General features: G+C 37.2%; 1 protein-coding gene across 1 annotated transcript; it reads right to left on the bottom strand.

The window, feature by feature from the left end:
- Positions 1–620: 620 nt before the first annotated feature.
- On the bottom strand, positions 621–14,606 carry LOC112571491 (thioredoxin reductase 1, cytoplasmic-like). Its single transcript, XM_025250498.1, is given in 22 exon segments — positions 621–2,291; positions 2,753–2,887; positions 3,091–3,186; positions 3,399–3,506; positions 3,694–3,850; positions 4,116–4,192; positions 4,361–4,450; positions 4,974–5,199; positions 5,806–5,921; positions 6,648–6,752; positions 7,139–7,176; positions 7,779–7,829; positions 8,244–8,312; positions 8,614–8,686; positions 9,290–9,354; positions 9,357–9,422; positions 9,958–10,044; positions 10,387–10,447; positions 10,986–11,181; positions 12,341–12,534; positions 13,481–13,548; positions 14,068–14,606. Coding segments are annotated over 19 exon segments (1,791 nt in total). The 5' UTR covers positions 11,094–11,181; positions 12,341–12,534; positions 13,481–13,548; positions 14,068–14,606; the 3' UTR covers positions 621–2,228.
- Positions 14,607–17,276: the final 2,670 nt, after the last annotated feature.

Below are 17,276 nucleotides of genomic sequence, written 5' to 3' on the forward strand. Positions count from 1 at the left end.
AATAATTACCTATTATATTTCACGTTAGTGTTATATCTTCTATCATAGTAATAAAAATACTATTTTTCTCTCTACTCCTCGCTCAATTTCTAACAGTTTTTCTCATCATCCAACACTATATGCCCATGTCATGGTGTCTATAGTCACTGATTACATATATCAGTCCCTCACTCTCCCCTTTTTTCCACTCATTGCATCTGTAGCACCTTGGTTGTTACTAGTTTTTTGTTAAAAACTGCTATTGTCTTTTAGAGGTTCTTTAAGGTTTGATAGGACAAAAATGATGGGGTTGGGATTTGGCAGGCTTTTTTCCCCCGAAAATTTGTGGTTATGTTCACTGAGTTCTACTTTTTAAAGGATTACATCCATCCCCTGTTGTACCACGGACATGTATAGGGTTCATGGTTGTACTGCGTAGGTTACAAAAGCCATCGTTTTCACTTAGAAAAAAAAAAAGCTCTGTATTGTGTTATTTACAGAGCGAGTAGCCCCCAACCTCTTGGGTAACCACATAAAAGAGACGCGGATTATGCTGTATAACTAGGAACAGACTTTTTAAGTATGGTCATAAACTATTTAAACAGTTTTTTGAACCCCACCTCATTTTAAAAAAAATATACTAAGAGGCAAGAATTTTAATTTTTCAAACGTTTTATGCACATGCAACTGCAGTAAAGAACACCACTTTTCTTTGGTTCCACTATCTTCTGAACATACACAAAATGGAATTCAAACTGTAACAACTTACATTTTTAGCTTAAAAACAAATAAATTGATCAAGGAGTATACAGATCTAGGTCAGATAGGTGACAGACACAAAGAACTGCACACAGGCATGCAGCTCCTCCACCCCAGGTTACTCCACATCCACCTACAAAATATAGTTCTTAGAATACTGATTCAGCATCACTTTTGCTAAACAATTTTAATCAGAAATTTAAATGTGCTATCTTTCTCATAGATGTTTATCATCCGGCAAAAATGTCAAGACAGAGGAAATAGTATAAATGCTCTGCTTTAGACCGCTACACAGTTTGAAAAACAAAACAAAATCCTGCAACTTTTTATGTGCACTTTCAATAAGACAGACATCAATGCCTGTCCAACATATTATACTGTTTACAATAGAATACATATTATTCTTCACAAACATGTAAGCATCGTTCATATAAACCAAATATCCAACATGGATATTAAATGCCACTGTCAGTAATACATTTTTCTCAGACCAAGAATGCTCACACTGCATTCTGCATACGAAAATCTTAATGAAAAATGTTTTGTAAACACATAATAAATTATAACAAGCAGCATGTCAGCAATATCAACAAAACACTATTGATATCAAAACATGCTCCAAGTTCTGTTCTGCCAATGCCCTAGTCACACAAAGCCACACACAAACATTTTTTCTAGTTGCTTCCTTAAGTTCTACATTCATTTCCAATTATCCAAAGTCCTTTTAAAATAGTTTTATCATTCAACGGTAAATGCTGGTGAAACTCTTGAAGACACAGAATCTGATGGAATCCAAGATAAAGTGGTACAGTCGCATCATTCCACGGTGCTCTGTTCCACTTTGTCTTGAATAGTGATGCTGCACGCAGTTCATCAAGCCTTGCTGGTCCCATATGGGATTTGAAAACAAGGCCATCATTCAAGCTTCACACTGTAAGCTTCTGCATGCATCATCACAAATGAAGAGAAGTCCCTGCTGCAAACGCCCTATTTTCCTGAAGGTCAGCCTCACCACCAAGCTCATTGCAACACACAACTGGACTGTCCAAGATAACGTGCACAAGGATAACCCCATTTACAGAGCTGTCTGTCAGCTCTGTCGCTGTCAGTCACTCTCAGCTGATCGTCATTAAATATCTGAAAGCTAAGCCCCAAAACCAAGCTATTGCAAAAGCCCCAAAATCCCAAATGTCAGCTGTAGACACACTGTGATTCTCCTCTCAGGGTGAACTTTTGCAATGATGAAATGAAGTCCTTTACATCTTTTTAACTAGTAAAGATTTCCTGCACCAGTAAAAACATGGTAGACAAGCGTATGTCCAGTGCCACATTGAGGGTTATCCAAATTAAGGTCAATTAGTTGTTTTTAAGTGTTGTTATCAGCTCATGGCCAACCAGCCAAAGAATCCAATGTTGCTGGAGCAAGACATCACAGACAAAACTGTGGACCTTCAGGAAGGCGTTAAGAAGATGCAGCAGGGAAGTTAACCTCAGCATCCTGACACTTCTGTACTTTCCCCACTCCGTTTGGTGACTGATAAAGTAGTGAAGGTCTGAAAAGAACAAAATAATAGCATAAATTTTTCTGATGAAAGTAGTAATTTAAACCTCCACACTATCCTAAGTCAACACCATATGACCCTAATGAATAAGGATCAAAATATCATGAAGCAGTTACACAACTTCATTTATTGTACAATGATTATTTTCCACAAAGTATTAAAAACCTATTTTAAAAAAAAATTTAAAAAAAATCAGTTGAGTGATAGGCTCCATACCTTCCTCCGCCCACCCCCATTTGAAATTCTAGAAAAAAAGCAGATGATATTTTATCATTTGTTGCTATACTGTCTTCATCCATTACTCCTGCTCTATTACTTGACAAAATATTTATCTAGGCATTAAACCTAGATAAACACATTTATGCCAAGTTTAAGAAGCTTGTGAACAGACATCACAAAATTGTGAAATGACTGCTGTCATTCAAAACAAAATCTTGCCATCAGATACACACCTCAGAACAAGTTGGGTGGATGCCAATGGTCATATCAAAGTCTTCTTTGGTAGCACCTTTCCTCATTGCTACAGCATAGCCCTGTGTGATCTCCCCTGCATTGGGACCCACCACGTGAAAGCCTACTACGCGTTCCTGTACACAATCACAGACTTACTTTCAGCATAATGCTTACATGTCACAACTGACAAATTTCACTGGCTTTATCCTTCAGAAAAACAGATTAGTCATTTAGCAGCAGTTTAAGCAGAAGATGTTAGTGGTGTGGAAGAAACACTGAAATCTAAATTACAAACTTCATATTACCATTCACCCAAACCATATTTAAAATGACTCACATTATCTGCTCGATTGCAGATGAGTTTGGCATAACACACATTCTCTTCACGATGAGGCACAGTCCATTCAAGAGGGACGAAGTTGCTGTGGTACACCTGAAAAGACATCAGCAACCTTTAGGGCTGGCTTATGGCAAAAAGGAATTTTTTTCCACTCCCTAAAATGCTTGCTGACTTAAAAAAAAACAAAAAAAAAAACAACAAAAAACAATCACCATTTCTGTAAGACTGCATTTGTGTTCCATAATAAATAATAATAGTCTTAAGGAATTATAAAATAATAGTTTTGTCATACTAGCAAAAATTACCTCTATATCTTCTTCTCCAATTGCTTCAACAGCATCCTCTTCAGAATAACCGATGGCACCATACTCAATAGGCGTGAACACTGTTGTTGCCACATTGTGATAGTCACACTGTGGACACAAACAAGCCTTTATTTAAATTTTGGAAACTTAAGAACTACATGCTTCATGCATGGAAGAATGATGGACCATGGGAAACATAAAAACTACTTACAAACAATTTTGCAACGGTACCACATTAATGCTTTTTCTGAGAACAAGAAAAAAAATTAATGTAGAGGAAAAATAGTTTACTCACCAGAACCGTGGAATCTGCATACAGTCGCCTGGCTAACAAGCGCCCTGCCTGGATAGCCACAGGTGTTAGCTGTGGCCTTCCCTCCACAATGTCACCAATAGCATAGATGTTGGGTACAGATGTCTGGTCTTGATCATTGCATAGTACACGACCTGTCCTAAGACACACAATTGTGATTATGTAGACAGTTTATTTATGATTAACACTTGCTAGTAGTTGTCTGGAAATGGAAACAATGTAATGGCAATATACCTTTCTACCCGTTATCCTTGCATGTTCAGAATTTATCTTTCTCAAGCACCTTCAACAAAGTATTTTATGAGCAACTAGTTGGTTGTGTTTTAGAACGCCAGCAATTAAGGCTACATGAGCAACTAAATTTGAATTTAAAGGAACAAATGAAAAAAATCACTTAAACTTACGTGGAGTTAAGCTCTACGCAGACATTCTCTAGTCCAATGCCTTTTGTGCAAGGGTCACGACCAATTGCCATCAAGACCTGAAAGATAAAGCCAAGACTAGCTAAATAAATAACTAAAAAAAAAGAATAAAGCCTGAAGTTTAAATAATTTATGAAATCATTTTTTTTAAGTAATACTTAATCAACATGAATGATTTAAAAAGGAAAAGTAAGCATACACATGCACAATACTCTTTGTGTACTTACTGTATTGTATTCTTCAGTAAACTCTAGTCCATCTGAGTTGCGTGCAGTCACTTTGTACAGACCTGGAGATCCTTCTTTCACTTGTTCAATCTTTAAACCATGAGAAAAAAAGCTATCTTTAAAAATCTTTGATAATAATTTTCTTTGATGTCATTTTCTGCAGATGATTATTGCCAGTCTTTTGATAATTCCTAAACCACCATAACAAAATGATATACGCAAGCAAATGGATTTGCAGCACATCAAGGATAAGTTGAAACTGTGTTAAAAGTATATCAGATTTGCAAGGTTTCCCTTCCTATGGCTTGTAAACTCATTACTGTTTTCAAAAGGCACTCTTAAGCATTTGCAGTCTAACAGAGCTGAGACATGACTGGAATGCTTCCAGGCTATTTGAAACTTGTTCATTTCAGTCATAAATTACAACCATCACACTTTAAAACCAAGTGAACATGCGTTTCTGCAAGGGTCAATGAACATGAAATATGTATGGTTAAAAAAGTGTCATACAGGTATATATTAATCTTGCAATGAAAGACAAAATGAAGGTCAAAGCATCTACATGCTTCCCAGCAGTAATTTACTGACTGATAGAAGCTGCCAGTTCTCTAACCTTGATGGGCACCGTTTTCCTCTGGAACTTTATATGGTGACTCTCCATGTAGCTGCCAATAATCTCAGCACACTGCTGGTCAAAGCCACGTAACAGAATGGAGCGTACCATAACTGTCACATCCAATCCAATACCAGCCAGAAATCCTGCACACTCTAGTGATACGTAAGATGCACCAATACACAACGTCTTGCCAGGACAGTATGGCAAAGAAAACAGATCATCACTGAAAAAGAAAAAGAACTGGTGGTGAGACCCATGCTAAGAAAGCTCAAGTTTTATCGATAACTATTTAGAGAAGGAGTACTACACAGCTCAAATTTTCTATTCGGAACTTTCAAAACCCTAGGAAATGGTATTTCAGGAGGAAACAGCATGAACATACAACAGAAAAAAATTGATGTAGAAAAGACTAAATGATGTAACAAACTGAATCTCTGTTTAATCTATGCCTAAGTAAAGACATATCCCACATAACAAGCTTTAAAAAAAGAAAAAGAAATAATTATTGTCATAAAATTTAAGTCACAGTTTCTTTTTTGGGTAAACGCAAAATGACTAATCTAAATTCTAATTTTTTTATGTCATTGATGCCACAGCCTATGCAAGCCCCTTTTAACAAGATGCTGCCTTAATACTAGAAAACCTACTTTGGTGATGTTTGAGGAAACAAAATGACTTATTTTCCAAAATATAGATGAGAACTGTGAGGCTCTAAGGCTTGTATCTCCTTAACAGACCAGTTATTCCCTGCAAATATCTTGTAAATGAGTTGATCTAGTCATTTAAAAATGTGCTTGCAACTGATTTGCCCTTGAAAGATATGTCACACCTTGTAATGGTGAACTCCTCTACACCAGGAATATTGGGGTAGCGTGGTCGTTCGCCCATAGCAAGAATGATAGTTTCAGCTGTCATTTCTACACTTGTGTTGTTTCGCTTAGTTGCCTGATGAGAAATTGAAAAACATTTAGCATGGATAACTTTTCCTTCTGCTTTTAGAAAATGTTATAATATTAATTGGGATTAAAATCTTATCACAAAACTGAAGCTATTCAGACAGACTGGTATAAAATAATTTTTTAACCCTCTAAAATGTTCCTTTTAAGAATATAATATACTTGGTAAAAAACTAAAATTTAGCTCCACGGAAAACAAGTATTAATAACAGCAACAGCAATTCACTTTTTCTAGATCAGTGGTTTCTCAAAGTATTTCAGACTGCAAACCCCTTTACTAAAGTAAATAAAAAAAAAAAAGTGAACCACCAAGGCCTAAAGTCACTCTGTACAGGAATTTCAAATTTAAATTGCCGCATTTGTTTCATTACAATTCAAAACTAAATGTACTTTGGTGACAGTAGTATAGTAATAAGTTTATATAACATTACATACTTTGCAAAGTATATAAAAAATTAAAAATAAGTGCACTTGCATTAGTAAGGTTAATGGATGATGCAGTTAAATGACACAATGCTCGCAAGTGACATAAGGACTCAGTTGGTAAGCATGTTGGGTAAACAAACATTGATAAAATTAAAACTCGGATGAAATCAATACTGGACTAATTAGCGTATCTGGCAATTTAAACATCACTTTGCTGACATATGATGACTGTCAGCCATGGACCACACTTTGAGAACCACTGTTCTAGCTTATAGTCAAACAAACTCACTTTAACAAGGTGAGGAGTGACAAGTTCACCATAGGCATTTACGTAGTTAACTTTCTTGTCTCTCAGTTGCACGCGGTATCCCCAGTTCAATGATCCAATGTGATCCTTTAATAAAGTAAAAAAATTTCCACACTTCACCTATAGTAGTCATAAACAGGTGGAGATGATATCTGAATTGTTTTTGAGAGGAATGCTGACAGAAAATTGCAAAACTATGAAAGGATACAAGCAAGACTGTGTTAACGAGGGCTGACTTTACAAACTACAATTAAAAATAAAGAGAAAAAAACTGAACAGTTAAACTTTTTACATTTAACTGGAACATATTGGCTTGAAAAATTAAGTTTACACGTACTTGGTGGATGACTAAGAAACTCTGAACTGTGAAAGAGTTCATGCAGACCTTTTTATTAAGCAAAAGACTTTCTCACACCTACAAAAATTATATTTAAAAAAATTAGCATTTAATATATGAAATGACAAAAACCAACCTGAATTGCATTTCTCATCGTTTCCCAGTTAAGAGTCACTGTTAAAATAAGTCAAATAAATAATAATAATGACAGTAATAGGTGTAGGTTTGGATAAGTTTCCAAAGCTTGCATAAAAATGACACTCATCTAGGAAAATAAAACATACAAGTTGCAGCCCAAATCAAACCAAATGTATTTTATATTTAATAAATATATATGCTACATGTTTTCACTAATGACCTATAATTGACAAAAATAACCTATTATGTTCCCCCAAAATGACTAATGTCATGAATGCATGTCATGAAAACACTTCCCATATTTTGTTTTTCAAGTAAGACACAATGCTCTGCCACTGAAAGGTATGAAGAATAAAATAAGGCCAGTAATATGTGGGGAAAAAAAAATACACACAACGTTTAAACAATAAGTGAAAAAGTAAAATTAGCCTACAGTGTATAAAGAGAGTAGCAATTTAATTTTGTGACGTACAAAAGCAAAGTACCAAAACATATCAGTGATGACATCATATTATAATTTAAAAAAAATTCTTGGTTGTTAACTTCAATTATATTAAACTTTTGATTCCACTTAACAATATTGTAATTACTAGCAGATGGTAGTCACTTTATGTGAGCATTCATACATCTTTTCTCACCTTTCTCTGGAACATCCCACCCAAACATCCTTGCATCACGGAACTCCTCGCCTGATCAGAGTAAAATAAGAGATGAAAATGGTACCTTCAAATCTTATATGCTTAGTCATCTAAAAGTATTTAAACCAAATATTTATTTTCAAATAGGATTTAAAAACTATTCAGAATGCTCCTGTGCACATTATTTCTCTGACATTTCAACGACACAGCCATGTTATACTGCAACTGTCACTCAACAAATGTATGTGACAGCTTGGAGTCAAACGAATAAAAAAATGACTGGTAAAATGACTTGAATAAATGTTCCCCTTCGCAACATCAAATCTCTGAATGGAAATCAGCATTTGTGTGTAAAATTAATGTGTCATGCAGATGCTTCCACAAGAACAGGCATCACCAAGGTAATCTGACTGTAAAATGTGGACCTACTGGTTTGTTATTTTGTTTGACATACTCCAAACTTACCTATGACGGCAGCTCTGTGCATCAACTTCTTTGGTATACAGCCAACATTAACACAGGTACCCCCAAGACCTAGCCAGTTAAAAACAAGAAATATAAAGTATTTTCCTTGAGGGGTTTAAAAAAAAAAACAAACAAACAAATTTACAGTTCAATCAATGGCCTTTCTAAAATAGGGTAAAATTATGTTTGTGTCTGCTGTCTTTACTTTTACATGGTTTTGAATGTGTTAAATCATTCATCTGATGAACATTACATCAGTGTATGATTTTAAAAAATCTTGCAAAAGGCCTTTTTATTTTATTACTTTGTCATGCAACGATCTTGCTCTGGTGTAGCCAAAATTGGCACAAGGAAAACAAATACTACTCACCCCATGTTGTTCCTTTTGGACTAGGTTTGACATAGTCCAGCAGTGCCACTTTTTTCCCCAAGTTAGCTGCTTCCTACATAGGCAATTAAACACATACATCATCATCATCATAAATACCACAGCTGAAGAATAAAATTCCATGAAAAATTTGGTACATGTCAAACAGGTCAATATTTCTTGTTCTGCAACAGTTTCATTTGGCCATCTTGAATAATATCTGAATTCCATATATTCACTATCCTAAATGCCCCACATGCACATGAAGTGCTGAAAAATGTTGATTTAAATAGTGTCAACATCACCTCCCACTCTAAGATTTAGGCATCAACATAAAAATGAACACTAAACTAAAAGAAACCTAAAAAAAAAGCCGTCTTTCCATGGTTCTCAACTCACCAAATAATCTACACTGACACTTTAAATGCAGGGAAAGGATTCAGCTGTTAGTCTTGACACATCAGCTGTGTCAAGATAACTACCTGGTAAGGGTCATTCTAAGGAAACCACCTTGTACAAAGGAGTCTCCACCAGTTTTTTGGCAGCAAATATGTCTTCTTTAAGTCGGTCACTACTTTCCTCATGATTCACATACAATACTAAAGTATAATAACAAACTAAAGTATAGTAACAAGTTTATATTTCTATTTCTCTGCAAAATACAGAAAAGTATGCTAACCTTAGCAGCTGCTAGGCCCCCTGATCCACCACCAATGACAATGAGGTCATAGTCATATGGCACCACACAGGCTCATTGAGCAGTGCCATAAGCCTACTTTCAGCATGTGCCTTAAGCGTTTCATCACAGCCGCCTGAAATAAAACAAAAAACGGTTGTTTGCAGCTCTATGACAAGATATGAAAACTGCCAAACTAGCACTATGAAGATAGTAATCACACAAACATTTTGCAGTCTGTATTGTGGAAGGGTTCGAGTCCTGTGTAGCCAGATGTGATGTACAAAGTATGGTTATCAAACCAGAACACTTACCCATAGACAATTACAATCACACATCTCTTGCAACTCTGATATTCAACTCCATCTCTGATAATATCAATAAATTATCAAACCTAAACAAAAATAATGCTAATGACAAAATGTTTCACTTTGAAAAGCCTTTAAACTCCATTTTTTAAAAAGTGTACTGTAATGGTTACTTCCAAAATATAACTGCTAATAAGAGGGAACAGCATATAAACTTACTTTAAAGCTTACAATGCCCTTCTACCACTTCCCATCCCCTCTGTGCATGCAGATCTATTAGCTTTGTTGTTTTAACTATTTAAAACAAAGAAATCGCGAAGACAAATAACTACAGGAAACAAATGTATAAATCCTGCAAATTACCTAAGTGTTTTCCATTTATAAAGACATTAGGTACTGTTTTCTGACCACTGAGTTCAAACAATGCTGCCTGCACTGCCTGGCCATTTTCTGCAAATTCAGGACAAGCAAATCTCATGAGACTCACAACAGCATATCTGTTCATTATAAACATCAAGCAAATTGACATTCATATCAGGTCAGACTTTCAACAATATGCATTCAGTGCACAAGACTGGATTACATCAAGCAATCATTAAAATTAAAAAGAAATCATTGCCACCAGTAATTACTACATATTAGTATGCCACTGCATAGCAGTTGCTTTTCCCAAGCTTTTTACACTGTGCAAAATGAAATAATTTTCACTCATACACACATAATATATATATACTACTCCATATCTGGTTCTTAGTAAACACTGACAACAGGAACAGGTTAGTTAGGTGTTACCTAGCGTGTCCAGCTCCAAAACACCATATTCAACATTGAGACTTTTAAGGAGATCTTTCACCTGAAACAAAGTATATGCAGCAATAGATGACTGCAACCAGTCACATGACTTAAAAGCAGTGCTAAGAGATAAACAGATTTCTCATCTGCTTCTACCACCACCACCCCCACCCCAAAAAAAAAAAAATAAAAGGAATAAAGTGGAATAGCAAGTTAACAAAGTCATGTCCTGAGAGTATTAAGCACTGCAAAAGCACCATTTGTATCTAGCTAAATTTTACCAACACCTCCCCAAAAAGCTTCAGTGGACCTTCATGAAACAATTCTTTGGAGATGACATACAACAGAATCATATTTTAAAAGGATAAAACCCTGGCAAAAATAAATACATTCCAATATGACGATGTAAATTCATTTAGAAGATAGCAATTTTTATAATAGATAACAATATAGAAAATACAGAATTTTTTCCAACACCAAAAAAAAGTATATTGTCCATAACAATATTGAAAAGGTAATTGTAAAACATTTTCCATTTTCTCGATCATGACAAATTATATTTTCAGTTTGGAAAAAAAAAAAAATTGTCCCATAGGTACCTTTGCGCAAAATGGGCATGTGGTCTTGCTAAAGACCATGACTTTGTTGTTGCTAATGTGTTCCCGCACAACAGCGGCTGTCTCCACATTGTGAGACATTGGTGGCATCTTCACACCCTCCTGCACCCTTAAGGGGGATCCTTGACGTTTTATCTTGAAAGTTTTCACTGAGTTGTCTTATTAGGCAGTTTCTGTACTAAAAAAAATCATTGTAAAATGTTAACTACATCTATGCAGTTGCAGTATTAACAATACACATAATTAAATATAAAGTGGATTGTGCAGATATGTTAGGGGATGTTTAGGTACTGCCACCTAATATGTGGCATAATTCTTAAACTAATGCAGCCATGATATTTTTTGATTCAATGATGGCATAATTCATAAATTAAACATAAATTAATCATAAATTAAACCTCTGAAAGAAAATAAATGTTCTTAATATCTGACATAAGATACACATATATGCTCTTTAATTAGTTCTTTACATGCAGACACTGTGATTTAAACAGGTCATATATGCTTAAGATCTGTAAATTACAACTTTTTTTGGCCATAATTCATTATTTCTTTGTTTAATATACATTACTTTTTAGTTTTTGTTTGAATGATCCTAACAAAACTGCATCAAGCAGAGAAAGGTTATAGTGAAGTCAATTCGGCGACTCACTCGATCACTCATGCACTTTTGATGGATTACGTAGATTTCTACCAGGCACATTAAAATCTTATTTTTTTCTTAGGTGATCGAAATCCTATATTTATCCAGATTCGATCGTTTTTATTGCATGACCAATATTTGAAACTTAAGTGTCAGCTAGAAGCATTGGCACTCCATTACCTCCACTTAGACGATTACAATTGATCCCGATAAGGATGGGCATACACGTGACACAGCTAAGCCACAGTACCTCTTAAACCAATATATATATTTTTTAAAAAATCTTGTGTGCAATTTTACAACCACTGAACACTGACTGGCTTCCCCTCATGTTCACCGATTATTCCTTGAGACAAAACAACATGCTGATGCTGTCACAACTGTTGAACGACCATCAGTAAGTCAGATGGCCGATTTTGATAAACATGTGAATTAAACTTCTAACGTCTTAACCGAAAGAAGATAAAACATAATCGTTCCTTGGGAAAATAAATCTTCTTGGGAATTTTATTCCAACTTTAGAGAAAAGCTGAGTCTTCGATCTTCGAAACCAATTCGGCGCGAACAAGAATCTAGCGAATGCCGTAGTTGTAAGTCAGACATTCTCGCGACTAAAACGAAAACGGGAATTTAAAAACAATTTCATAAACAATTGAAAAATGTTGTATTATAGCTAAGAAAGAAATCTACATACATACAATAAATGTATCCGTCCTGTGTTCGAGACACGTTCTACTTTTGCATTGTAACCGGTTCACCTTAAATAATCCCCGCCGCCTGTGGTCGTCACGTGATAGTCGGCCTGACGTAGCACGGACCCTACACAGCTGGTAAAAATAAACTTGCTGAATCACTGTGTAGTTAGTGCAACCTTTACAGCCTGTGTCACTGCCGACAAACAAGTACAAATTTCCTCTTAATTATTCAATTCATGCGAAGGGCTTCTATGTTCGACGGAAAACAAATCAAGAGAAATAGTCATACGACCTTATCTGTTATTTCGTATTTTTTAAAGTAGGTATGTTTTAATTTTTTTTAAAGTACACAAAAACGCATTTTGTGGGAATCGTAAGAAAATATCTTTGCTGTACAAAATATTTTTTTTACCTGTGGTCTTTCTAACTACTTAATCGATGAACGTAACTGAACGGAGAATTTTCACGGCATACCGCTGATCGTGACCGTTGTTAGGGACGCCATTCGCGCCATTTTCTGCCCTTGGAGAAAAGCTTGTTGCAGCTACCGGACTAACGTTAGCAACCGAAATTCAAAAAGCGTTCTGATCATGTAAATATGCATCCATAAACATTCTCGATTTACAGATTTTATGATGAGTAAAGTAGACTTCTAGACAGCCCCAAAAGACTTAAACGATTTAAAAGATTTATACTTTCAGCCGAGAGACTAAATGGATTAATGTCACGAAAGGTCAGCAAGGGCATGTAAACGAAACTAATCTTACGATGTTAGACTATATGGGCTATATATCCTTTCTCTATTTATATTTACTACGTTGATTGTTTGCTTGTTTTTGGGGGTGTTTTTCTTTTTTAAAGGTCTCAAAACCGGCAGCTTTGCGCATCTGATCGATAATCGCTATAGGTGCTATATAATTATTCATTAATTTCTTCATCTCGCTGACAAAGACTATATTCTAGTTCGCTGGTGCTGCAGGTTATCGTGAAGAGCAACTGGATAGACACAGCGGCTTACTACGGTACGTGTTATTGCAAAAGCATTTTAAAATATATGGTGGGTGCTAATTATAGCTAACCTTACAGATGGTCATAACAAAGCAGAAAAGTAACAGTCATCTTGTTTTTCAAATACATACCACGTGTCATGTGTGTGCCACATGTGGGTTCCAGATGATCTGGCAGAACCAACTTATTTTCTGTACTGCTGAAAACGTATCAAATTTGGCGATATAACAGACCCTCATCACACGGAGTCTTTCACGGGTTATTTTGGCGACATATAGGCAAGACATACTATACCTAGGACAGTACATGGAATTTTTTTGCTAGCTACACAGGTGACCGGCTTTACTACACTACCTTTTTATTAAATATTTTCAGGAAATGTTTATTTTCCGACCGTAATTTTAGAACATCACTTTACATAAAACATCACAACATACTACTATGTATACATATACAGCGACAGGAATTGGTGAATTGTGCTGGTCTACAGTGAAATACAGTATATGTCAACTGCAGAGTTCCCATCTTTAATGAGGCTATTTAGTCAGCTGTCCATTCCGAGAACTACTTTATTGTGGGACCAGATCATGCATGATCAAGCACCCGAAATAAGATAACTCGATGTCGGGAAGTTGTTTTTTTTTTAACACGCTCAAGACATTCCAACTGCTTTACTGGAAACTGTAAACAAATAAACAAATCGAAAATGGGCTCTTACCTGCTCGTATATAGAACCATCTAGCATTTATAGTTTAATAGTTATTTGTGAACTCACTACTTTTATGCAGACTAAGCACAGGGATTTACAAAAGAGATGGCGGCAATGTAAGGAGTCACAGAGGCTATAGTGGCCATAAAGGGCATAACTGTGAGTGGTTCACTGTGTGTAGGGCAAAACACGTATAAGGCAGATTCCAATCCTTGTCTACTGCCGCCATTATATTAAGGTTTCATAATATGTCTTCTGCGTGGCCAGGAAGAGTCACAGTTCAGATCGAGGAGCCTTGCATTACTGTCCTTTTGTTTCACTAATCGCTGCTCTCTGCCCGAATAAGTGCTAAACTCGTTTAAATCCACTACTCGCAAACGGGGCCTGGTTACTGAGTCTCTAGGATGCATGCGAAAGTGATCACATGACTGAATCCGGATATAGCGATGTCGTGGCGTGTTTGGACGGATGGGTAGTCTGATGCCACAGGAAGGTAGGAAACAGCAGTCCTCATTATCGCCTTACTGCCACTGCCACTGCCACTGCCCCATGTGCACTACATACTTCCGAGACTTGAACAAGTTGCCCGTCTGCCGTGCTCGATGATTCGGTCTACATTGACCGAATTCCCGTGTCAAATGATTGAAAATGTCATTCTTCTACTGCTGTCGGGCGAAAATTGTTCAGCAAACAAACACAGTTGTTCAGCTCGATCTATTTTGCGCTCTTTTATACATTGGCATACAGTATACAGTTTCGATCAAAAAGACAAGTTTTTTTTAAAAAAAATAAGAAACTGTTACCTGTCTGCTAAACACATGCATGTCATACCTGTTTACATGACTGGCTGTTTTGAAAGGATATGATGTTAGCTATTTGTGAATACACCCATCATCATCCTTTTCCTCGTTCGCCAGAGCTACGTATAGTCAGTCGATTACATAAAGTAGGGGTGGGAAACTTTTTATCATTCAGGGTTTTGTTTAAATTTGTAAAATCATTCGCAGCCGTACAGAATTATCTACTTTCTTGACACGTTACTACGCACACACCGATCGACATATGCTTGCACTTGCTCAAATCAACTCCTAAACCCAAATTAAACTTTAATCAGCAAAGCTTTTTTCATTTACTCGCCTTTCTAGAAACCCATGAAAGGGTAATGTTAACCCACTAAACTGTTCACTGCGGTACACAGCAGTATCGACGATAATTTTAGTTGTAGGAGCCGACATATGGTTGAAGAACGCCTCGCACATCACAACCAACAACAAACCGAAAGTCGTGGTCTAAGCACCGCTTGGGCCAAAGGTCACACACAGCCTGCAGGTATAATTTTCTAAAATCGTGGGCCGTGGACATCCCATAAGAAGCTTATACGGTCGTCTACACTGTCATGTATTAGTATGTGTCCTGTCTACCCGTAGTGGCAGTTCCTTGCGTGTCCCTCAAAATTTACGTTGTTGTTGTTGATTTACTATTGGTATTTTAATATACATTTATGTTGACAATGACATGATGAAATACAGATTTATCTGCAATTGCTTTGGGTCGGAAGGTTCTCCATCCCTGACATAAAGCCAATACATGCAAAGTCATGTGCATTGAGATGTTATTTTTTAATCTAACAGGTACTCAGCAGCTGTTAATGATATTTGCGGCAGAGCTTTGATGTAGGTGAGCCCGCTGCGTCATAGGCCGGTCCATGTCATTTTGTCAGAGGGAGAGCGGGTATGGTCGATTTTTGAGAGGGGAACGCGGTAAGAGGTTAGGTTTAGGGTTTGGGGTTAGAGTTAGGGTTTGGAATTAGGTTAGGGGTTAGTGGTTAGAGTTAATGTCGGGTATGAACCGAGTGACGACAAAAGCCGAGCAGACGACAGCAGGGCGAGTGCAGTAAGGAGCGAGAGGTCGAGTGATGTCATAGGGTCGTCTCTGATTTGCATAGCTCCGCCTACATGTTTGTTATGGCCGTCTCGTCGAAGCTGTCTTTGCCATAGACTTCTGTGGGCTTTGCTTTTCTTTTGTGTTGCTCTTCTCGCAGTCGTTGACTTGAAAATGACCGGATATGGCGGGTGACACATCTGTCGTCGGCGACTGTGCGAGAGAGTGGAATGCGCATTGTCATGCAGCCCCGGATGCGGCTGTAATATATGTAACTGTGGGTGTAACAAATGGACAATAACATGCTATGGTGCAGAGGGAAGTGCACTGTGTATAACCAAGGGAGGTTGTGACGAAAGTGAGAGGAGAAGGGATGGACCAGATAACCCGAGGGAGAAGGGGACACCTTGTCTCTCCTTACCCCGACTTCCACCCCTTTACGCCCACTCACCCGATTTGGCACGGGTAATTAATTTCTTTCACTTGCGTGCGCAGACGACTGAGAACAATACAGTCCACGAAAACAATTTAAATGAATATTATTAAGCTAAAATAGTTAACATGAAATCAAGCAGTTATATACATATCTGAATTCATACACACCCGGGACGTGGCCAGTTCAGCCTCTCGCACAGGAAAATGACAGAGCTACTCGATTGGCTACATGCCCAGCTTTTCTGGTTTTGGGATAAATTGTTTTATTGTCATCTGTTCACCAGCAGTCCAGATCTTACACTCGGATAACTAGGCGATAGGCTGTTATAAGTGCAAGATATTTCCGAGATGTTGAAACTTTATGACAAAAACTGTACCAAACTGCATCCGGAAACAGGATACTTCCAGACACTGAATATACGGGTAGAAGCGGCGTTAGGACCACGCGGGGGGTAGCATTCCAACACAGACAAAGTAAAAAGATAAATAATAATAACTGACATGTCTGATGGAGTCGTTAGCGGCTGCCTTCAAAGGAAAGTGAGCGACTTCAAACAGCTTCACTTTACACAATAAAGTCAGCAGGTGAAAGCCATTATGTGCTCATTTGTTGTCCATTCCATTATCACTAGGTTTGGGGTGTAGTCACCTGCTGGCGTGGGGTTAGGGTAGGGAGGAAAGTTAATGCCACTGGGAAGTGGTGGAACTCGGACAACCGTAACCAAAGAAGGTGACACCTTAAAGAGGGACGAGCAGACGACCAGCGGCGATGTTCCAGCGGCGCGTGCAATAAGATGTCTGCCGACAGGTCATCATCATCACGGGTCAAACACCGGAGCCCGCAGAGCAACGAAAAGTAAATCGGGATCAACAAGACAAACCAAAACCAAAGGCGTGGATGC

This window comes from Pomacea canaliculata, linkage group LG9 (genome assembly GCF_003073045.1).
Source record: "Pomacea canaliculata isolate SZHN2017 linkage group LG9, ASM307304v1, whole genome shotgun sequence".
NCBI lineage: Eukaryota > Metazoa > Mollusca > Gastropoda > Architaenioglossa > Ampullariidae > Pomacea > Pomacea canaliculata.